The following is a 25,310-nucleotide window of genomic DNA, read 5'->3' as shown; positions in this document are numbered from 1 at the left end:
CATGATGACAGTAAATAATATTTGACTAGATATTTTTCAAGACACTTCTATACAGCTTAAAGTGACATTTAAAAGCTTAACTAGGTTAATTAGGGTAACTAGACAGGTTAGGGTAATTAGGCAAGTTATTGTATAAAGATAGTTTGTTCTGTAAAATATTGGAAAAAATATAGCTTAAAAGGGCTAATAATTTTGACCTTAAAATGGGGTTTAAAAATTTTTAAACTGCTCTTATTCTAGCTAAATAAAACAAATAAGACTTTCTCCAGAAGAAAAAATATTATACTGTGAAAATTTCCTTGCTTAGTTAAACTTAATTTGGGAAATATTTAAAAAAGAAAAATAATATGAATTCTGACTTCAACTGTAACTGTGTGTGTGTGTGTATGTGTATGTGTATGTGTGTGTGTATATATATATATATATATATATATATATATATATATATATATATATATATATATATATATATATATATATATATATATATATATATATATATATATATATATATATATATCACAGAGACAGAAAACAATATTGCAATATTATAGTTTACAGCATTACTGTATTACTCAAAAAAAAAAGGTGAGCATAAGTGACTTCTTTCAAGAACATTACAAATCTGTTAAATGGTAGTTTGGATTAATTATAACTTAAAAATGGACAGAAAAGTAATTTCACAGGTTCATTAATAACAGCAAGATCCAAAATCATAAGCAGTTTACAATCAATTATTTACTTTTGCTCTGCCATTGCAACTGCTATAGTCTTTAAGTTTAATGTTTGCATATTTCCCATAGCGTGACTTTCAGGTACTAAACCAAATGTCTAGTCGAGCAGGTTGTGTGTGTGTGCGTGTGTGTGTGTGGATGTTGAGTGAATGTTGCCAGTGCAGGTTAAGCCTTGGCTTAAAAGTACTTTTGGCTGAATTCGAAGAGTAACAGGAGGTGTGCAGGTCATGACCTGCCAGCATTAAGACGAGATTTGGAGACATACTGGAGTTCACAAGGAATCTCTTGCTTTAAGTTTAAATATAAGTCTGTGAGGGCAGAGAGCAAGTGTGAGAGATTCATGTTGAGTTTAATAGTGGAGCCCAACAGCTAAAGGGTTCTGTCACATTTTCCAGAAACATTGATGGGGTTGTTGGCATGTGTATTCAGGGTTAAGATTAAGATAAGGCTAAACGTGTGAACTAGACTCACGTTTCAGGTGATATCCTCATCTGAGCTTGAGTTTGGATGGTCCAGCTTGAACACAGCACCCAGAGCAGTGTGATGCTCCTCATCCTACCCATCAACCCCTGCCACATGCATAAAATAGCAGGATGTGTGAACTCCAGTTCACCGGCTCCTAAAGATAGACCACGTGTGGTATTTCCAGTTTGGTCTTGATATCAGAATGTGTCCAACAGACACCCTGGAATCTTCAGTGTTTTTTTGTGACACAGAAAACTTTCCAGTATGCTCTTCTGAAATAATGACATCCAACTCGTCTCTCCCCATTCCTGATCTTCCACTTGTTCATCTCATCTTTCCGTCAATCTGTTTGCCATTGCTCTTTCTTACTCTGATTTGTCTGTCCTCGCTCTGACTGGCCCACTGGAAACTTTTGCGGTTCGGACTCTCTCACACTTATGTTCTCACACATCTTATGTTCATCGCAGCTGGGAGGAACTGAAACAGAAGCAGATACTGTACTGTATGCTCACTCGCTCAGTTGCCCTCCCCGCTTTGATAATCCACATGGATTACACTCCACTCCCACAGTGGGGGGAGAGGGACAGAGAGGGAGTGATGAACTGTAGAAGATATAAAGTGGGATGGGTGAGGGGCAGATGTATTGAGAGATAAATATAAAAGGGTAAAAAGGGTCTCTGTCACATGATTACTGGTGTTTCTGGAAACAACCCTGGGGTCTGGCGTTTATAAGTACGGCATAAGCACAAAATTAAGTGGAAATGGCATGTCACTTTCCAGACCATGTTATCTATAATAAACAGACTTGACGGGATGAATGTGCACAGCTGTAAATAAATTCTAAGTAAACATATTTAACTTAAATATTGACTTCATTGTACCACTTTAAATCCATTCATTTGAGCCATTTAACCAGGAAGAGACATTTAACCAACTTTATCAAACAAAGTGTGTGTGTTTAAAGTGTTTAAAGATTTTGACATTTCTGACATTTCTGAGCCAATGACTTTTAAACACCTTGTCCCACGGTAGTTTCACTGTATGGAGGGCCTAGAATAAAGTGGTAAATAAAACTAAGAAAAAAGCAAAATGATAATAATAATAATAATAATAATAATAATAATAATAAATTCAATGGTTCTGTTTTCTCTCAAAAAGGAAACGTAATATTTGCTTGTAAAACATATGCATTCAATTCGATTCAAAATTGCTTATTGCCATGACTGTAAATGATACAATATTGCCAAAGCTTGAAAGGATAAATATAAAACTACAATAAAATATCAAAATAAAGAGTAGAAACAAAGTATCCTAATAATTCAAATGTAAATAAACAATGTGAGAAATAAAAACGTGAACATTTCAAATCACGGTGTTTAACATCTAAACACTCATAGACAAAGGGTCACTGTGGTAGACAGTAGGGAAGCATACAGTAATTATACAGTAAACCACATTACATACACACATAAATGAGTTAATCTACTATCAGGCTGTGGCACATCCACACATATCTGGCAGCCAGTGCTGCTGTCTGTCCTTCTCCTAGAATAATTTTCAGTTATGTTTAGAAAGTTCTTTATGTAGTTTGTGAGTTTGTTGAAATATGTGTCTCGGGTTGATTTAAAGTATTGGCAGTGAAGGAGAAAGCGCACCTCCTGTCCTACAGTGAACACACACCCTTTGTTCTGTAGGTCTCCAGCTCTTTCTGTGTCTGCCAGTCTCGAAGGCCAGACTGTGTTCACTGAGCCTGTATTTGGTCAGGATCTGCCTCTGCTTTGTTTCTCTAACACTGTGAAGATATTCTTCCAATTCATAATTTGATTTTATTGTCCAATAGAGTTTTTAAAGAGCATTCACTCATTAAAACTATGATTCCCAAAACATTTTTTACGCCTAACATTTGCATTCTCTCATGAAACTAATTTTATATAATCTTTAGTTTGTCAAAGTTTTTTTTGTAGGGAAATATTACTTCTCTGCCCCAAAGAGCAACATTTTAAATTTGTACTTCACTACATTTTTAAAATAAACTTTGTTACTTGTTAGTTTGTGCTGGAGAAATCGTAGCATGCTCTGAGACTCTACACTGTAGTAAAGAAAACAGTTCTAAAATCTGTGAAAGAGCAGATTTTTTGCATTTGACCTGTTTTAAACTGCTAAACTGGGGTGCGTTTCCCAAACAATGACGTAACTCGCGGCTGAACTATCATAGTACGATGCATCGTTTGGGAAAAGAATGATGTAGTGACGAGTGTTTCCCAAAACGCATAGTTTCTCTGTCACAGATCCATCACTATAACCATCGTTATAACGAAAAAAAAAAGCCCATAATGACGCTCTAAACGGGGCGGAGTAACTACTTCTTTAGAGAAGAACCCCATCATTTCTTTGTGCAAATTATATTGTTTTACACAAACATGCATTTAAAATAAAATCCAATATTAGATTTGGTAAAAACATGCACTCGCTTTCCATGTTAACTGAAATATATGTAAACGGCACATAGAGGGCCTATGTTTCCTTTACAAATAATATTGAGAATATTACATATCCTATTCTAAAACATAAAATCACTTACAAAAGCTAACACGTATTCTAATATCATATATAAATCATATGAATAAATAATGAGGCTATTTATTATAAAATGAAATTTAATATTTATTATGTATTAGAAATGAAAAAATACTGTAATAATAATATTAATGATGATGATGATTACAGTTATTATTATTAGTAAGTAGAATATTGTTTATTTATTTTTAGAAAAGTCTACTTTTACAATTTGACACTTGTAAACCACAGCAGAAAGTTCTAACCAGCAGGCCCATGTCTTATATAGTACAAATACTTAATAAATAATGAGGCTGTGTTCAAAATGACATCAATGTTTTCAAAGTGCACTGCGAAGGGAGCACAATTGTAAACATGAAGATCGCTAAAACTGAACTGTAAAAATAGTTTGAAAGCAAATTACACCTAAGAGAGATGACCTTAATGCTTATTTATTTTAATAATTCCAACTTTAAATGTTAGAATTCTCTAAATGAACAGGGCATAGTGGGGATAAGTGGGAATTGAACACATCCAGAAACTATGTTTCGAACTACAGCTCCAGAGGTGTAGTTGCGAGTGCTCAAGCTTGTGACGCAGTTTGCGAATGTTCATTGGAGCAACAGATTTGGGAAACGGCAAATCAACAAACTATGTTTGTAACGACGGAACTTGCGACCTTAGTTGGCTAACAATGGTTTAAAGATGATTCTTGCGTCAGTTGTTTAATTACAGGTATTTACTTATCCGACTAATTATTTTTTCATCTAAAAACATGCAGAAGATGCTAGTGGTATAAACTCATTGTATTGGTGCTCTTCAAAAAACTGTGGGACAACATGTAAAAAAAAAACACCCTGATGAAGGCAAGTGTGTGTTGTTTTAATATGAAAGGCATGTGGATAAAAGTCTTTTTAATTTTGTCCCAAAAATATTTTTCTTTTATTTATTTATATATATATATATATATATATATATATATATATATATATATATATATATATATATATATATATATATATATATATATATATATATATATAACATGAGCTTTCACTGTTGATCTTTATAACAATTATCCAACTGAAATCTCATTTGACTTTAATAACAGCAGTATGATTTTTAAAAACAGCTATATCTCTTATCCTGCTTTATTTTAAGCACTTTTAAAACAGTCCACATTCTGTTTCCCTATAACACATTTATACCGGATTGTGAGTGTCAGTGTCCAGATGTCATGCTCTGGATTTCTCCTGCTGACCCAGTTACTGTAGAGAACAGCTTCCAGACATACACACATACACCTGCACTGAGTGTGTGTTTGCCCTACAGACGGGAGCTGAGGATTTTAGTCCTCTAATATTAAAGGATGACACAGCGAATGACTTTTAGAATGGTCCATTATACACTGACTATGCACGATATTTTTAAGCAATATATATATATATATATATATATATATATATATATATATATATATATATATATATATATATATATAATTCTATTAAAAATGTGAATTTACAAAGAAATGTGTACTTTTATTGACAAAGGATACATTTAATTGAAGATAAAATGTGTTTTAATAAAAAGATTTACATTTTCAGATAATTTTTTGATTCACCAAAGAATCCTGAAAGAAGCAGTTTTATGAAAATATTAAGCAGCAAAAAATAAAAGGACATTTTTTTAATTTAAAGTATTATTTCATGATTTCCTTTTTTGTTTTGCAAATAGATTCAGCCTAGGTGAATATAAAAAGCATTCAGAAACACAAAAAACAAACCTATGAACTGTTGCCTTTAGAAAAATTACACTTCTGACTTAAACTTTGCTCTACTAATCTCTGTTTTCAAGTACATTTTATGATTAAACCCAGACTGTATAATATGCATATAGAAACCACCCTTCAAAGCATATTGTTTTAGGAATCATTATACCTTGTTTAACAAGCCAAGCAGCTGGTTAGAACTGTTACGAATCATTTCTGATTTTTTATTTACTGGTGTTACGACTTAATGTAGAACTCTGTTATCTAAATGTCAGGAAATTAAACTCTACTGATGTCAAACATAAATACTGCAATAAAACTGATGTGTAATTTACACCAGGTACAGAAATACCAAGTGGTAAGCACACATGCATGCATTTCTGTATGTAAACAGTTCATAATGTGACTGTGTGAACAAGCATGAAGGGTTTTAGTGTCTTTCACCCGTAACTGTAGCACGTGCACTCCTGGCAGCACTCGGGCTGCTGGCATGTTTATTTAGATTAAAACGCTTATTTGAGATTGCTTATGAGTTCATCAGCGCTAATGCTTATGGTAGCTCATAAATCCACACAATCAGGTATTAACTGGAGAGATCGGAGGTTGTCTAAAAGGATTTTTATTCATTTCAATGACTTTTGTAGTCATTCTTAATTTCTAGATAAGGATTTCTATTTGTTTTCAGGTAATAAGCCTAGACTTAAAAGATATAATTATTACACTTATTAGACACAGTGGCTCAGTGGTTAGCACTGTCGCCCAACAGCAAGAAGGTTGCTGCTTTGAGTCCTTGCTGGATAACGCATTTCTGTGTGAAGTTTGCATGTTCTCCCCGTGTTCGTATAGGTTTCCTCCGGGTGCTCTGGTTTCCCCTACATTCCAAAGACATGCGCTATAGGTGAATTGATTAAACTAAAATGGACGTAGTGGGTGTGTGTAACTGAGCGTGTATGGATGTTTCCCACTACTGGGCTGCAGCTGGAAGGGCATATGTAAAACATATGCTGGATAAGTAGGTGGTTTATTCCACTAAAGAATAGGCACCCCTAAAGACACCCCTTTAAGGCACCCCTAAAGAATAAAGGAACTAAGCCAAAGGAAAAATGAATGAATTATTACACTTATTAGTGTACAAATCTTGACAACAAAACAGATTTCAATATGGCTCAGTAGAGGACAGTCAGGTTTGTTTTTACTTTAATATTATTATATAGTATCATGCCCAAAATTAGAGAGATTTACAATATCTCTTTTACAACTGCCAGAAATGTTAATCTCTGACCTTACTAAAAAGCCAAGAGCGCTTGGGGTTTCACACTCCTCTTGGCATGCTGCAATGCCATTCCAAAACGTTTAAGATTTGCAGATTTCATTTATTAAAAATGTAGTAAAATGATCATATTTAAAAATATTATTCCAATTTTAAAAGAACTATTTTCTAATCAAATGTAATGTATCCCTGTGGTGGGATTAGCAGCCATTACTCCAGTCTTCGGTTTAAAATGATCTTTCAGAAAAAAATGATTATATTCTGATTTGATAAAAACCTGTTAAACAGTTGCCGTTTCATATTTTCATATCAATTACAGAAACTGTGATTGTTTCATTTATTCATTTTACTTTGCTTAGTCCCTTTACTCATCAGGGGTCACCGCAGCGGAATGAACCGCCAACTTATCCATCTTATGTTTTACACAGCGAATGCCCTTTCAGATGCAACCCATTACTGGGAAACACCCATTCAGTCTCAGACACTCTCATACACTATGGTTAATTTAGTTTATTTAATTTACCTATAGCGCATGTCTTTGGACTGTGGGGTAAACCGGAGCACCCGAAGGACACTCACGCCAACACAGGGAGAACATTCAAACTCCACACAGAAATGCCAACTGACCCTGGACTCGAACCATCGACCTTCTTGCTGTGAGGCAACAGTGCTAACCACAGAGCCACCATGTCGCCCCTGTGATTGTTTCATTTAAATAATTATTTGAGTCTACAGATTCTGGAATTTGAAACATTTTAGAAGTGTTAATGTCCTTTTTGATCAATTAAAGCCGTCCTTGCGGAGTACAATTACAATATTATAGAACTTTCAAATTGTAGAAATTCTGATATTTTATATTCTGATACAAACGCAACACTGATGACCCATGTCTCCGCACAATTCTTCCACTACTTGTCTGAATTACAGTTGGCAATACAACGTGGCATCTGTACACTCAATAATTCGTTCATTTTCTTTTCTGCTTAGTCCCTTTATTAATCAGGTGTCGCCACAGCGGAAAGAACCGCCTCGTCTATACACTGTAACAGGTAAAAATTCTTCAAAGCTATATCATTCATATTAATGAAGTTGCATCTCATTCACAATAGAACGCGCTGATTGGTTTAAACCAAGTCTTTCTCATGAATTAATAAACAGATATGCTGAAAACTCAATGACGTCACTTTGCACTGGCCGTTACAGACAGACCGCAGAATATCTACGCTGGTATTTACACAATGATCTCATTGCTTTAACGTTGCTTCAAAATTTATTTTTTTAACCGGAACAATGAATTTGCGTTGAACAGCACAAAAACAGCCAATTTTCACTTGTTAGCTAAATTTACAGTTGAAGTCAGAATTATTAGCCCCCTGCTTACTTTTTCCCCAATTTCTGTTTAATGGAGAGAAGACTTTTTTTCAACACATTTCTAAACATAATAGTTTTAATAACTCATTTCTAATAACTGATTTATTTTCTCTTTGCCCTGATGAAGTACATAATATTTACTAGATATTTTTCAAGACACTTCTATACAGCGTAAAGTGACATTTAAAGGCTTAACTAGATTAATTAGGTTAACTAGGCAGGTTAGGTTAATTAGGCAAGTTATTGTATAATAATATTTTGTTCTGTAGACTAACGGAAAAAATATAGCTTAAAGGGGCTAATAATTTTAACCTCAAAATGTTTTTTTTTTATTAAAAACTTTTAAAAAACTATTATTCTAGCCCACATAAAACTTTGACCAGAAGAAAAAATATTGTCAGACATACTGTGAAAATTTCCTTGCTGTGTTAAACATCATTTGGGAAATATTTTTAAAAATAATTATAATAATTCTGACTTCAACTGTATGTGTCCTAATAGTGTTTTCAGCAATGTGGGACACATATATAAATACATATAAATATCTAAAAAAAATGTGTTTTGTGACCCTTTAAAAGAGTTTCAGCCTGAAATACATGTGTAACTGTAGTGTGTTAAGTCATACATCGGTAATAAAAAAGAAAGAACATACAATATGTGGGGTGTGGGATAATATTTTAATTATGTAAAACAATTAGAATAAAGTTTAATTGGTTTTAATCTTGACCTGCTGACTGGAAAACACTGATGGTCTTAAATTTAGGATTTTAGTTTTTTTATAGGAACTTATAAACATTCCAGCATGTTGATATAACAACAAAAATAACACCATAGAAAAATAGAATATAAATATGTACACTTTTGTTTGTACATTTAAACATTTTAAAGAGTTCTAACATGAAAACTATTCCTGCTGGCTTGTAAATTTATGAGGGCGATTTCCTGTCACTTGCTACAAACCAAGATATACATGAATTGTCATGCTATTCATCATGTTATTTGTATTATATTTGAGGCCAAGTCCTGTTTTTGAGTTTCTTTCGGGGGTGTATTTCACATATGCAAAAGTAAAAATGCCTTCATTAGTCTTTATGCTCAGATTTGAACAGACAGCACATTTACTGTCATTATTTGAAAAGTAAACATAAAACCCATTATACAATTCTCTTTTGTTAAAATATTAAGATCCTTAAGATTCCAGCTCGTGAAAAAAAAAAAAGTAAAATTCAAAGGTGATGTGGCATTCATCATTTAGATTAGATTATTTTGTGGAAGTTCAACTCATTAGATGCTACACTCGAAACAGCAGGGTGGTCCTGAGATGGTATGCAGATATGTGTTCAGAGAGTGAAAGCTACATGTATGTGGTCCAGGAGGTTTTCCTGCTTCAGAAAGGTTTTGAGCTGGAGTCTGTTGTGAGACGGGAGACATATGCTTCATAAATGGTGTCCAGAAATGAGGCATCATTCTGAATCACAGAGAAAAACAAACTATTAAAAGTACAGCCAAATGCACAGTGTCCAGTTTAATCAATCAATCAATCATTTAGTCATGCAAAACAAAAACTTATGAAACTTGAATATATACACAGTGTTTTTGTTTTCACTTTTGTAATTTATATCTGGACAAATCGAGACGGAATCGTAAAATCCAGTCATACAAATGGAATTTTTATCATTTAAAAGTTATGTTGCTCTATTCTCTCATGAAATTGTATTATGGACAAGTGTCTGTGAATATTTAACCCGCAAAATTATATTAAATTACAGGGATGTAACGATTCACCTGACTCACGATTCGATATGATTCATGATTCTAATCTCACGATTTAGTCACAATTTTTTTACTAAATTATTTGAAACTAACTTAAGGTGAAGAGCCCTTTCATTTTTTCTTAAACACTGCACATTTTTTTGCTAAATAATATATTTTCTGCCATAACTAAATTGCTATTTTAAAAACAAATTAAAATAATAATAGCTAAAGAATAACTAAAGAAGACTCATTAATATAAGCAAACTAAAACTGTGACTGTGCTGGGATTTTACAAAATAAATATGATCATATCTATGTTTTCTGGCATAAGCTGAGGTCTTCGCACAATGTCCCTTGCTGAAAAAACTCTTTTACTGGGGACTGAGATGGCTGGAGTGGAGAGGAAAACCTTTCCTAAACCAGAGAGCAGTGTGTACAGAGGTGGTCAATAGGCCTTCTGACCCAGAAGACTGGCCACTGGCATAAAAAACTGATTATAAAATGACAACTTATACAATAGGATGGAGACAGGAGTTGAACATAATTATGAAGGTGAATAATTAATATTACATGTATAATTAATTAAGTATCACTGCGATACACTTAAGAAGAGATAATCTTGAACACTTTTAAATATTCAATAATAATAAGCAGATTATTAAAATATGCATTAACTAATCTGAAAATGAGAGGGTAAAATTAATCTAATACCTGGTTCTGTAACTTTATTTTTCAGTCTGAAAAACATCTTCACACTTTCGCTATAAAATTACTGAAGAACCGTCTGATCTCCGTAGCACTCGTCAGAGCAAGTGGAGCTGCAAATTATCCGGTTATTAATCGTTTTTTTGCATATAGATGTCTGTGACAGTCATTTTTCACTGTGCTGACCGTTTATGTGCATCTTATTCCTTGTTCTTTTAGTGTAAGTAAACATCTTTTTTTTTGCACAGTATTTTTCGCAATATTTGCACACAGTTTGTGTTTTGTCTAGCGCACTTCACTGCTGTCATTTTACTCTGCTGCCTCACCTTTTGCTCGTTCAGTTGCAGGTTAAGTGAGTTTGGGCCTGTAAACAAAGCGCCCTGTTCAAAACATGTATCGTGATTTGTTCAACATTTCTACCGGTTTGAATCGTCATTCTTGAATTGTTTTTCAATCGGCTCACTGTGAATTGTTACATCCCTATTTAATTATGAAGTCTGCACACATACTGAAGCACATACAACGCTTGTGGCATTTTTATCACCCAGCACCTGTTAGCACTACATGTGGATTTAAGAACATACATTTTAAAATATAACTTATGGTATAACTAGATTATATGATTCATAATATTATAACTTATTTAACATTTATGATTATTGTTTATTATATTATAACTTTGATAAAAGCAAATCACATCAAGCTCAGCCTTCAGAGCTGCTGAGTCATTTCACATGCATTTTTTCCATTTTAAGAACTATCGACCTATCCTTTACACTTGAAACACAAGATTCTTCATGATAACCCATAAAAAGCAATAATCTTTTAAAACTGTTTGAAACTTTAAAAGTTTAGCATGTTTAGCATTAGATTACTAAAAGTCCAGGGAACATTATAATATTTATTATAATATTTTTATAATCAATCAATCAATCAATCAATCAATCAATCAAATTAATTAAATAATAATAACAATACTAGTATATCTAATAATAATAATAATAATAATAATAATAATAATATAAATGCATGATTTAGGAAAAAAATTAAATAAAATAAAAAAAAACTGTCTCCTCAATCCTAACCTTGATGAGATGGAGCAATGTGGCCTGTAGCTGAGACTTGCTAAGTGCTCTTGATTCAGCTGGTTCTGGATCTGCTCTGGTGGCTTTAGATTGAGCAAACACACTGGGTGACAGAAGGAGGGTGGGGGCTACAGTCGCTGGGATACGCTGAGGTGACATCACCTGTGCCCAAACACACAGTAAATAACAGTTTAAACATGCTGTTGCAAAAAACTCAAAGGCAACAGATGCTAAAATATTCTGAAATAATCAAACAAAAAATTTGACCTGTGTTAGATTGGTTTTGCTGAGACTGGAGCTGCTGGTAGTCAGACCTGGCTGTAGGACCTCCTGGTGAGGATGCAGCTCTTGTTCCTGCTGCACTAATGTGAGCTTCTGCAGAAGCTCATGAGGTGAAACCACATTACTTGTTACTCCAGCAGGGAGCACTTTATTTGGGACAAACAGATGCTGAGCTGGGAAGGGCCCTGAGGGCTTCGCCATAGGGTGGATTTGGGATCCCATGCCAACTTCCCCCTGCTTTAATTGGATGGAAGGCATCCCTGTAGTCCCTGCCACAGGAGTAGGGTTCATTAACAGTTTTTGTATTGGGTCAAGCTGGATCTGCACTGCTCCGTTTTCACACAGGCGGCTCTCTGGGGATTCAGATAGAGGCTGCAGCAGTGAACCAGACATGAGCTTGTGGATGGCTGGACAGTGCTGCATGGGGGTGTTGGACACCACAGCACCACCTGCTGGAGAAGGGTCATCATAAGACAGAGAGCGGGCCACTGAAGACTTTGCTGGGCCCATCCTGCCAACAGATGAGCTGGGCTGTGTCGAGCCCAAGTCTGGCTTTGGCTGAGCACCAAACAGTGTGACAACAGACAGATGTTTTGAATCCATCTCAGCATCCTAAGAGAAAAGGATTTTTACAATTAAAAAGGGCTATTTTTAATCACATATATGCAGAGAGAGAGAGAGAGAGAGAGAGAGAGAGAGAGAAAAATCGCACATGCTGAGTGTGTGCTTGAATGTGTGCGTCCTGTGCTGGTTTAAGGGGAATGGGTTTGATCAGATGGGGGGTTTGACCATAGATGATACCACCACTGCCGATTTCCTTTGGCTCACTGAGTTTTCCCTAAAAAGGAAAAGGGACACAGAAACAAATTAAGAAGATTTACTGTGCACTGATGACCTCTAGTGCATATGAAGCAAGTTAATACTTGTACAGGAAAAAGCTTTGTCACCTTGTCATAGTCGTTTCGTGCTTTAGTGAGCATCTGCATTATATCCACACCCTGCTCTGCTGATCTCGGAGAGAGACAGCCAGTAGCAATTTGCACCTGTAACTGCTGTTCCTGCCCTGCCAAACTGACACAAGAGAGAAAGTAGGTGTATGTGAGAAACTGACAACAAGGTTTGGAATCAGTAAGCCATTTTTGTTGAACAGTTTTATATTTAATACAGGAAGGAAAGGATTGTTGTGACATTTGGCTTCATTACGGGTATTTAATATATCCACCCATTTACAAAATTACAGATCAAATTATTTAAATAATCAGTTTAATCGGCTGCAAAATGAACAGAAATAGTCAAAATCATGTAGACAGTAAAATTTCAGAAGTCACAACCACACTGAAGTAAATTTTATTTGTAAACATGTCATTATTACAAATAATTTGGTTAGTTGAAATCAGTTGTCACCAGTTTTGAGGAAAGTTCCTTTTGAAGTAATGCATTTCAATATCGAATTACTCCCTCCAAAAAAGTAACTAGTTGCACTACTTGGTTACGTTTTAAGCAATGCATTACATTAGTTTTTCATTTTCCTTAGCTGGCTGAGATTTTTTTAAATAGTGGATCTCTGCTATTAACAATGCACTGTATAACCTATACCTTCATTTACCTTTAAAAAAAAGTTTTACACCAAAAATAATAATTTAGGATAATGTTATGTTCTGGGCGACGCAGTGGCGCAGTAGGTAGTGCTGTCGCCTCGCAGCAAGAAGGTCACTGGTTCAAGCCTCGGCGGGGTCAGTTGGCATTTCTGTGTGGAGTTTGCATGTTCTCCCTGTGTACGCATGGGTTTCCTGCGGGTGCTCTGGTTTCCTCCACAGTCCAAAGACATGCGGTACAGGTAAATTGGGTAGGCTAAATTGTCCGTAGTGTATGAATGTGAGTGAGTGTGTGTGGATGTTTCCCAGAGATGGGTTGCAGCTGGAAGGGCATCCACTGCGTAAAACATGTGCTGGATAATTTGGCAGTTCATTCCGCTGTGGCGACCTCAGATTAATAAAGGGACTAAGCCGAAAAGAAAATGAATGAAGGAATGTTATGTTCTGAGAACTTCCTGACCCCAGAGCTATACATGCCATATATACTGTACACATTACTGAAAGTTTAAAGCAATATGTTTGGTACTTTTGTACTTTTTGTTAAGTACTTTTGTTTTTTTTCACTTTAGTTAAGTAAAATCATTGCATATTGAGACAATTCCCTTTTTCTTTTCTTCGATGCGTTCAAAATAATGAGAATACTTCCATCGCAGAAATGTATGCCAGAGCCATCTTTGTTTCTGCCTGTTCCCGCAGGAGCACAATCTCTCATTGAGCGCATGATTCAATGTGACTAAGTTCATTTTAATTCCGCAATTTAATTTTTAAAAGAAAGGGACTCAGCCAAAAAGAAAATGAATGAATTTTTAAAAGGAAAGTAACTACAATATTATTACTAAATTCTTTTAAGTAATGCATTACTTTACTCACCCCTTATAAAAGTAATATTATTACGTAACTCGAGTTACTTGTTACACAGCTGTACATTTCTAAACTGTTTTTACAAAACACATTTAGGCAATAAAGAAAGTATAGATAACTAAACTGAGTTCCATTGTGAATGTGGCCTAAATGGAATTGATATAATAATAGAATGGGCTATATGCACAGCTAGTATTTTTAATGGAATTTATCGCAGTGCTTCTTGTCCGGTCTGAGACTCACTATATATTGTATATCTACCAGGCAGTGAAGATCACTGATTTTTAAAGAAATCAGATCTTAAACATGGTGATTTTGTAATGAAAAGACCGGAAGTGCATATACCCCATTAAGTGTGTGACCATGTTGTGCAAGTTTGCAGATGGAAGATACACTTACTTCTTCATGAGTTCTGCTATACGCTGACAGTCTTCTTTATCATAGAACCAGATTCCATAGATGGACACTGCCAAAGAAAATACACATACATGATAACATTAGCTTCAGTCAGATTTAATTACGATCAATCAAGAGCAGAAGACTATAACTGTTAAGCACCATATCCGAATTGTCAGTAGAAGAAGTCCATACATGCACTTAAACTGCCATCATACATACACACTCCACTCTAGCTGACATTCCTTTCCCAGACAGTTCAAACTCCCATGTGCCCAAGCAGAACTGGAGCCAAGTGCTCTGCCAATCCACCGAAATGTCGTTAAACACCACAATGCAGTCGTCAGATGCTTGCATCAACATTCAGTTGCTTTTTTAAAGGACAACTGTATTGGGAACAACTAAGAGAAGTTTCAGTGACTGTGGTCCCTCATGAACTAAACTTAGACTGGTGCTGACAGCTGAATCAGGACCTGTTCCATTCACCTCTAGAAGAGATAACAAAATCCAAGGCAGTAAAAGAGAGGGAGAGGAAGAGAAAGAGAGAGGGCTGGTGCTATATTCACAACTGTTCATTCTCTGAGCGGAGAGCACCACACGGGTCAGCGCCTGGGGAAAAAACCCAAACAAAATACTGCCTGGGAACTGAGGAACACAACTCAGAAAGAGAGAGCAAGGAGAAAGACGGAGAGAAGGATGAGAGGATTTTGGAAGCGCTTTTGAAGTTTAACTTGGCAAAACACACACAAAAAAAAAGAAAGGAAAAACAGATACCCGAACCACACATTGTGTCAGACAGAGTGCAGGAGCATTTGCTGCAAGTTTTACTGAATGGAGCTGAATCCACATGAGCACTGAGGAGACTGTGAACTTGTGACCGACTTCAAATAGACCAAAGCTTCAATCTGCTGAGGATCAATCAAACCTCAGAGAGAGGAAGAAGATGCTGCGGGGGCTGTTCAGTTGGCGCAGGCTGAAGCATGAGCGACTGGAGGAGGAAGTGGAGGTGCGGTTCAAAGGGAAGCTTGTATCGGAGAGAGAGCTGGGTTACACACATGTGCGGCCAGGAGGTAAGAGCTTTGTATACTCAACAGTCCTGCTGAAAGTCTCCAGCTATCCCGTTACAAATCACAACCACAACACTGCGTTTGTTTAAGAGATGAGCTGACAGAATCCAGCACTCTTGACACACGAGGAGGAGCGATGGTCAATGCAGGACTTACTACTCGCTATCTGAAGTAGTTAGTAGTGTTTGTAATGGCATTATTGGCCATACCAGGTATTTAACTGTTAACTGGGTACTGAAACGGTTTGATCCAGGTCATGAATGATTTAGGGTGGGACAATTTGGGGGGAAACGGTAACTATTATAAGAATTACAACTGCAATTTAAATTGAAACTTTTATATAAAATGCCATGGCTATAAAAATAACTTAGAACTGTGAAAAAAACTGCTTATTTATGGCTGTAAAATATTTATGACATGCTTAAATGTTTTCCTTTTACTGAAGTGCCGTGGTTCACTCAAACACGCTCATACATAAATTAAATTCACAGCCTTTTGATATACTCACTAAGCCTCATTGCGATTTTGGTTTTATTTTAATTAATCATTCAGTCCTTCTGCAAAGAACTCGTAGGGATTGCTGAGAACACCGGAGTATAAGCCAAAACACCTTAGCAATCACATTGCAATGCACAAACAGCCACTAACAACATTTGAAAAATGCAAAGCAACTCCTTGGCTACCTCTCAAAACATTCCTGCATTGGTGCAGCAAGATTGACCAGAGATAAAGTCCATTAATGGGGAATTACATCAGTGAAATTGTGTGCCTGTAAAATATCACCAACATCAAAGTAGCCAGCATAAAGTTTCCCATCAGACTGTCAGCAGATGCACAGAATTTCACGGTCAAAGCTCATTATTGGACTGGCTGAAACATCAAGATCTACAATGATTTGTTCAATAAGCCTAAAGTAGTTATGGCTTTTCTCCATGCACTCTATTTGCAGGTCTCCTTATCATGAATTTCCTTGGAAGCCTGTGCATGTATGCGTGTGAAAGAGGGTTGTTATCTAATCAGGATTGGTTGGTTGGGTCTATGATGCTGGCAGGAAACTGGAAGAGAAACACACACTTCTCTGCACCATATAAGGCACTGTGGCTCTGGGGCCTCTCAAACAGGCACGCCTGCCAGCGATCTCTGATCTCTTTCTCTCTCTCTCACACACACTCACCAGTATGAGAGCTCTTTCAATCTAGACACACTTTTACTGCTATTAAGCTCTTAAGTGTTTGGATGGATGCTCCCCTTCTGCTCCCTGCCCGTCTACACCTTGGTTATTAACATCTGTTTCTGTTTGACATTGATCCTGCTTAATACATGTCAAAATTCATTTATATCAGCCACATTTAGAGGTGGTCAAACTTTTGTCTTTAGCAGAGTCTGCTGATGTCGGTGAACACCATCTGTGTGCAGCCTGATTTTTTTGTTCTTGCAGTCTAGTGCATTGACGGGCCAGTGATTTAATGTACTTCCACATTCACAGTCAATTAATTTTGAAAGCGCTGCTCACTAAACTGTGCATGTGATGGAGCAGAACACTGAGAACAAAGTATACCTGGGCCTTAAACACTCATAAATCTGAACATTGGTGAAAGGCTACTTTCTTACTGGACAATCAACCACTGAGCATTCCAGATTAAACACACATTAGTAGCTGGTGTAAATGTTGATGCATCTCAGCTGACCACTTAATATGGGCTCACCCAAGACAATATGTTTGTGTTAAATGTGAAAGAACAAGCAAGCAGGATTGTTAGACCTATTCGAAAAAAAAAAAAAAAAAAAAACAGTCTCTGGTGATCTCATCTGAATGACCAAAAAATCTGCCAATAGTAAGGCAGAATAGACAGATGCTGAGCTGCTTATCTTTTGGAGGACGCCCAGCACATATTAAATGCATTTTTACACAGAACACTCTTGTCCACCCTACATCACACAATCATTGAGATGTATTTTATTAACGACTAAAATTGTGTTCAAGCAAGTTTCTTATATATTATATAGTCTATATAGATACTGTATAGCCTGTGGCCCAAACAAATATGTGCAAAATATGTTGACCCTGCACCTCATGAATTCTCTTGTCCACTTTCTCTTTCACTCATGCATTCCTTTCCAAATCGCGTATCGGGATATAAACTTATATCATTATTGTAAGCAATAGTCACAATCTTTGCATGCAAGCAGTCCTTCAGAAAGAGTTTGTAGCAGCGTCATAATGCTTTAACTCCAGGAAAGTGCATTTGTTTTCCCGATAAACTGATTACAAAAGATACCTGAGCCTGAATGTTCTTTTGTTAAATTTAATTTGACAATACATCAACTGAATGCAGGAGCATTCATTTTAATTGTATTTTGAATAAAATAAACATTTGCAATTTTAGGGCTATATTTTTTCCATGCTTTTTCTTTACGTCATTAAACTTTTTTTCTCGTCTTTCCCATTTGTCATATTAAGAGATAGCAGGTTTGGCATGCTGTCCCGAGAGAGAACCCTGAACTCGGAGATAATTGAGCCCAGGGTTCCTGCCTGGTCAATGAGCATGTAAGGGGGTACGAAATCAGGTAGTTCTCAAGAGCTCACCTTGGTAAAGGAGGAAAAGGGGAGATGGGGGGATGGGGTCCTTCTTCAAAAAACAAAGATCAGGGTGTAATGTTAGTCGTGCTATTTATAGTCAGTCTGGAATGATCCGATCATTGGCTTGCTAATGATTACAGATGAGAGACCAGCCGTTATCGATCATATCACATGTTCCTCTCGAAATTAGTTTGTGAAACTTCACTCAATTTCTTATTTAGCCAATATATTTTCTATGGCGTCTATACTTTATTTCAATTGTATTTATAGGGCTAAATTAACTAAGTTTAGGTAACTGTGCATTTCTGAAGTAATGTGCTTCATTAAAATATATACAGCCGACATGCTATACCATAAACCTTTGTCAAAAATGTAAAGGTGAGCCTAGTGTTATTACTAGGCTATTAAATGTCATCTAGATAGCCTACATTTACTTGACAACCTTATGTTTATTTTTCGGATTATCACCCGATAATTCAATGTCATAGTCGACATTGGCCTGCTCATGAGACATCTTTGATATATAGATGAAGATTCCTTCATTTAAATCAACTAAACCTGCATACTTTTGGCTGTATGCATAATTACAGAGCTTAGCAATATTTTTGCAGTCTTTTGGTTTTATTCTACAATATTTCACTCATATGATGAATTTGAGCTCTTGTTTAACAAAAGGAAAGACTTACAGCGAGCGTTCCTGTACAGGAGAAATGGATGCTGCAGCTGAAAATCCAAGTCTTTAGTGATGGGTTCAGTCAGGTTGTCCATACTCAAGCGATTTAGGATGGTAAAACCATGCCTGGGGGAGGCAAGCCTGATACACAGAGAACTGACATTAAAACTCGTAGCATGAGTGGGAAACTAAAGCTTATGAGTCTGAAGGACCTACACAACTGTATGTGGGTGTTTTGCAGTATAAGAGCAGACAACTGTGTTACATCTAAATGCTGAGAAATATCGTGCAGGTTATTTCTCTGACCCTTAGAACCACATTAGATCTCTAGAGCTCTGATTCGGGGCCATACAGTACATGTGGGTGTTGCTTCACTGTTAAAAACATGTAAGATTCAAACAAACCTGCTATAGACAAACAGAGTTCCCTCCACATTTGTCTTTTCCTACAGAAAACCACAACAAAAACATACATTGATATATTTATATTTAAGTCGGATGAAAATTATATTACAATTTAAAACAATAATATTATGTTTGTAACAGTAGTAATTAATCTCCCTATCCACTAAGACTGTTAATGGAGATGTTCTTGTTGTTTACCCATTCATTGGTGTTGTTGTTAAAGGTGTAGAGTGCTACTTGGCTGGCTAAGTCTGTGATGTTGCTGATGTAGGGGTCGAGTCTCTTCAGAGCAGACAGACTCATAGATAAACAGCTCCCACCGCCACCTGTGCTTGCAGTCATGGCTCCAGCTCGCTTCTGTAAATAAAAACATATGCTCTTTATTAAGATGTAATTACTCTTTATTAAGATTTAATTACAGTACACCTCTATGGTATGAGTCTTTTGGTTCATGTTTACCAAACAAATGTCGTATAGTTGATATTGTTTTATCTACTGCATGTCTGCAAATTAATTTTACAGTTCTAGTTTTATATATTTTCATCAAATGAATATAGATTCTTCAAAGCCAAGGTCTATATATTAAACTATCATTTCAGATGACGCATGAATAAAATGATACTAGGCATTAGCCTTTTAAAACATAAAACCTAACACACTGAAGCATTGTATACATCTGGTAAGTCATTTAATGTCTACTGGTTGTTGTCTCATTAGAGAAATTGAGTCCAGTGAAGCACATTTTTCTGACATATCTATCTATCTATCTATCTATCTATCTATCTATCTATCTATCTATCTATTTATCTGTCTATCTATCTATCTATCTATCTATCTATCTATCTATCTATCTATCTATCTATCTATCTATCTATCTAATCTATCTGTGGGTGCTGTTCAATAGTTATGGGATAACTTTGATTAAAGGTTTTGATCCTCTTCAAATGTTGACTACTGTGCACGACCTTTGTAAGATTAAAAAAGTAAGCTGAATTCGTAATACCGGTTAATAATCATTAATTTATATATTAATTTATACAATGTGTAAAAATGTGTGTGCGGAAATATGCATTTCTTGTACTCGTATTCACTAAAATGTGGTTGACAAGCAAACCCATATGCGGTTACTATGGTAAAACGAGTGGTTATTTACTCGCCCGAGTCTAAAGAGTCCACCTCATCCTCGTCTGTATTTATTCTGGTCACTCTGACCGGTTAGATCACCGTTGATGTTCGCAGCATAAGCGTTGCGGGACACCGTACATAAGTTTAATACTGCGCGTATGCGGTTTGTTAAAATCCCTAACCCCCCATTAAACATGTTTTTACTTTAAAACATAACCATAATAATGGTATACATCATACATTCATAAGTTTACGAGTGAACTAAATAAGGCCTTGGTGAGCTGCGGTTGCTCTGTTATAGATCGTACTGGAGTTAAACTTACCTGCACTTAAAATACTGCACAAATCCTAAAATACCTTTAAAAGCAAAATTTAACTCTGTAAAAACAGCACTTAAACAGCTTATTTAACGCCCCGGTCTCCTTGTGTATGTTTTCAATGATGTGCAAAGCAGTAAAACAAGAAAATAACGCTTTATTTCACTTGTCTAACTCTCGTCCCGCTGCCGCTATCGCCATGTTTGCGCTGACAAGGAGACAAAACGAGCTAATCGCCGATTGCGCGCACAGGGAAAATAGTCGAGGCCGAGTAACGGATGAGCCCCCAGCTGGCTCGAGCTCACCTGAGAGCGCCAGCACGTTCATTTACATCACGCTAAAGCAGTGAGCTGACGCTGCAGACTTTCTGCACCCAGGGGAACCCTCGAGGATACGAAATTCTTGCATTCCTGCACTATTCCTGCCTCGGTAGGGACGATGATTTGTAGTTTAAGTTTTTGTAGCCTAATTGTTTGCATATTCTTTCCAAAAACATGTTACAGTCCAGAGGCCCTACTGTCCTTCTGCATTTGTAAAGTCCAACCTCTGTAATGTTACTGTGATTTTTAAAGTGGCACATTTCCCCACCTGCAACTAGATAAAGCTAGAAATCGAAAGGTACTGTTGTACCCCAATGAGCAGGGGTGGACTTAATAATTTGGGGGCCCTAAGCTATTTCAGGTATGGGGCTCTAGCATTGAAACTCAAAACACTCTTTCTCTATATATTTTTTTCTTCAAAATATGTTTTAATCTTCCTTAAACTTCTTGATGTAAAATTAAAAACAATAAATTCATACAAAAAACAAGTTCAAAAACTAACTACACTATGTACAGTTCATTTGACATATTTGTGATTAGATTTTACATGTGTAGTACGAAAGGAACGTTCCACTGTTCATGGGTCTTAACAATTATATCCATTGGCATTGGTCAGGGCCTCCTAATTCCCCTGGGGCCCTAAGCGGCTGCTTAGTTTGCTTATTAGTTAAGTCCGCCCCTGGCAATGACACTGAAATTGAAGTAGGGGTTGCCAGTCTTTTAGATTTCACAGACCCAAAATATCATAATCCACTTTAGAGGGACCGCTATCCTAAATGTAAAAGAGACCTATAGACCATTTCAATGTGATGATGTCACTGGCCCATGAACATTTTCTTCTTGTTGTCAAACTATTTCATAACTGTAACAAGAAGCAATTCAAACATAACTTAATGTTAAAACAGCTGTCATAACATTATTTATCAATATGTGGCCCTTTTGGGATTCTCAGAAGCTATGGAAAATAAAAATGTAAAAGGAAATTTTAGGACTATTATTATTGTTTACATCCCTCAAAATGGTCTATGCAGGTTTTCCCCAGGACCATTTTAAACCATGAAAGAAATATAAATGTATAACATATTGTTACACAGTCTATCTATCTATCTATCTATCTATCTATCTATCTATCTATCTATCTATCTATCTATCTATCTATCTATCTATCTATCTATCTGTCTGTCTGTCTGTCTGTCTGTCTGTCTGTCTGTCTGTCTGTCTGTCTGTCTGTCTGTCTGTCTGTCTGTCTATATTTTATTATAGATTTATTTTGCTTATTTGAAATTTTAAGCATCTTTGTATTATGTATTATGTTTGCTTTACTATTTGCTTTCTGTTTTTTGTATTTGTTTTTCCTTATTTTAGTTTTCTGTTTATTCTGTTTATTTATATTTATTACATATATTTTATTTGTTTTTATTTATTTTTTACACACACGCACACAGGCTACATTTTTTGTATGCTTTTTTATTTTGTATGCTTTTTTTTGTATGCTCTAGCATATGCACAAAGCACTGCCCTTGTGGCACCGGATCCCAAATTGAAAATCCTTTCCTCTCAGGATGATTTACTCAACTGCACTTTATAAAGGTACCACTAGAGAGCATCATTACCCAAATACTCGTGTTTTAATAACTTGTTCGGCACCATTTCCAACCTTTTTCTGAGAGCACAGCAGCCCAATGCATTTTTTTTTTCTGATTCTGTTAAAGTCATCTTGATGTTATGTACACATCTGTTTGGTTCAGCTAATTAAACACTGCAAAAAGTTTTTTTTTTTTTTCAATTTTACAAGTTTTAACCAACATTTACATTAGATCTTAATCTTTTATATTGATTAAACATTCAGTTTAAACTGATCAAGACTCCACAAGTAAAAATAATGTATTACCTCAGTTATGCCTAAATTAGTTAGGTAGTCTATAATTACAGTATTAGTAAAAAAACTGTACTGTATATTATGTGGCTGTAGAGCAATCACTGCTGTATATCATATTCATTGTGCAGACAGAGACATGATTCGTCTTGACATTTAAAATGTGGCACTGGAAGAGGATTTCTATAATCTTTGAAGATGCACATTAACCAGTTCACCGGCCTTTTGTACAGATGCCCATGATTCTTTGGACCCATGAGTTCCCCGAAACTCATTTCATTACAGGGTGGCACCGAGAAACACGTTGCGAACATTTCCTCTGTGCTTTGTATAAACATACCAAAGTTAATCAATTATTTAGGGATGCTGATGGGAAATTGCTGACCTCTGTCATGAACTTTTGTCCAAAGCCAAATTCAATCAAAGAACTTGGCCGTAGATTTAGAGGTCTGTGAATTGGGAGAGTTGGTTCTTCATTCAATCAGAGGAAGATCTGAAAACCTTCAATTCTTTGTGTCTCTTATTCCTCCTACATGCTTCTTCTGACTGATTGAATATTCAGGATCTGCAGTTCTGAGAGAGAGTGAAAGAGAGAGAAGGATAATCTGGGGGCAGAGGATGTCTCTTGGGACATGTGAAGTTTTCTCATGGCCGGAGGGAGGGACCAAGGAAAGGCCTGCTAAATTCGTACTAGACCGTTTGCTGATGAAAGATTCTTCGTCATCTTGCAGAAATTCCCAGGCCCCATCGTCCCCTTTTATCAGAGCCTGCCAGTCCTCAGGATACAGTGTGTCCTGCCATGGGAAGATCAGGTCGGTTAAACCTCAGCTGAAGGGAAAAATCATCCTGACACCTGCTGCTGGGGGACTCAACATTCACCTCAGAAGTGGCATGCCAGCAGGAAGTGGATAATAATGTCTAAACATGGTGCTCAGAGCCATGACTGTGAGCGTATTTACGCCAGATTGGTTGTGGTGCAAATCATCTTCTGCAGCGATTCCGGACTGTAAAAGAACTCAAATCTCCTCACTGTATTGGAGCTGACTTGCCTCGATCTTCCCAAGTTTGCTCTCTCTCTCCCTCAAGAGATACAGCCCATGTGGAAAAGCGTGGAGAATTTATTCTCCTCTCTAGCGCAGTCACATCTGGAAGCAGTCAGGGAGTCTACAGGGGAGGGGGTTTGGTCGTCAGATCATTGCAGAGAGGCTGGTGGTGTGCGCTCTCTCTCCGCAGGGCCACAGACTGACTACTCCCCTTTCTCTCCAATATGGACTGGACGCGGCCGATTCTGCACTCTATTTCCTAACGAGGCGCGACGCAAACTACGCCTGTTGTGGGACATCTCAGATGGAATCGATCATATGTGAAGATTGAAGCCCGTGAGATCTGGAATATACACACCTTTTACCTTTTGCTGCGCTTTCTGAAACGGTCTCTGAAACTACGCCCGCTTTTTTCCTTCTTCTTCTGGCTGTTGCAGCATCCTTTTCGATCCGTTTGCGAGCGAATCGCGCCGATTTGATTATCGATTATCAGCCAGCGGCACTGCTATCATGTTTCCTTAGGTAGGGCCCGGATGTTCCAAAGATGCACTGGTTCGTTTTCTTAGGTGGCTCCTGCGATTATCCTTTCCTGATCTTTAGCTCCATAATGGGGATCAGGTAATATTAACTAAGCCGCAAGAGGAGGAATATCTTACGCTTTGCGTTTTTCATTTTTTCTTCCCCCCTTTTCTTTCATTTCTTTCCCCTGGGTTGTTTTTTCTCCCCCTTGCCTTTTTTACAACCTTTTCTTCATTCACCTTCGGATAAAGCTGGACCACATATATGGTAAATGAAAGCAAAAACATGTACATACCGGAGGACACCCTTGAAAACCATCAAGGTAATTTCTTTATTTGTCTTCGCTCTGTTTGGAAACTATGTGTGTGTGTGCCATATGGATGTGTTGAGGTGCTGTATGATGAGTGTGTTGGCATTATCATGGGCATGACGCGGGGGTGTACCCGAACCCTTCCATTTTTAAACACACTATACGCACCGAAATCGCCTTTGGAGGAAGATCAACAAATGTCATGAAACACAACCACTCATTATTTTGG

At 36.6% G+C, this 25,310-nt stretch overlaps 3 protein-coding genes across 5 annotated transcripts in view; 1 reads left to right on the top strand and 2 right to left on the bottom strand.

The window, feature by feature from the left end:
* Positions 1-1,607, bottom strand: part of cacna2d4a (calcium channel, voltage-dependent, alpha 2/delta subunit 4a) — a 55,752-nt gene extending 54,145 nt beyond the window's left edge. The window contains exon 1 of the mRNA XM_056455608.1: positions 1,206-1,607. Within this exon, the coding sequence (XP_056311583.1) occupies positions 1,206-1,312 (107 nt within the window). The 5' untranslated portion in view covers positions 1,313-1,607. The remainder of the gene's footprint in view (positions 1-1,205) is intronic.
* A 7,218-nt stretch (positions 1,608-8,825) lies between these two features.
* dcp1b (decapping mRNA 1B) lies at positions 8,826-21,215 on the bottom strand. Its single transcript, XM_056455599.1, has 10 exons — positions 21,020-21,215; positions 19,770-19,928; positions 19,572-19,612; positions 19,181-19,308; positions 14,850-14,916; positions 12,942-13,065; positions 12,707-12,832; positions 11,980-12,606; positions 11,713-11,874; positions 8,826-9,635 (listed from the first exon to the last, which is right to left on the bottom strand). Exons 2-10 carry the CDS (start codon positions 19,911-19,913, stop codon positions 9,555-9,557), a joined length of 1,500 nt encoding a protein of 499 aa, XP_056311574.1. The 5' UTR covers positions 19,914-19,928; positions 21,020-21,215; the 3' UTR covers positions 8,826-9,554.
* Positions 21,216-24,367: 3,152 nt separating this feature from the next.
* Positions 24,368-25,310, top strand: part of cacna1c (calcium channel, voltage-dependent, L type, alpha 1C subunit) — a 166,475-nt gene continuing 165,532 nt past the window's right edge. The window contains exon 1 of one of the 3 annotated variants that reach the window (XM_056455596.1): positions 24,368-25,093. In XM_056455596.1, coding sequence (XP_056311571.1) covers positions 25,036-25,093 — 58 coding nt within the window. In that variant the 5' untranslated portion in view covers positions 24,368-25,035. The remainder of the gene's footprint in view (positions 25,094-25,310) is intronic. The other 2 variants (XM_056455598.1, XM_056455597.1) reach the window with 2 other exon arrangements.

This window comes from Danio aesculapii, chromosome 4, assembly GCF_903798145.1.
Source record: "Danio aesculapii chromosome 4, fDanAes4.1, whole genome shotgun sequence".
In the NCBI taxonomy this organism is placed as follows: Eukaryota; Metazoa; Chordata; class Actinopteri; order Cypriniformes; family Danionidae; genus Danio; species Danio aesculapii.
This window is presented reverse-complemented; position numbering and strand designations above follow the sequence as displayed.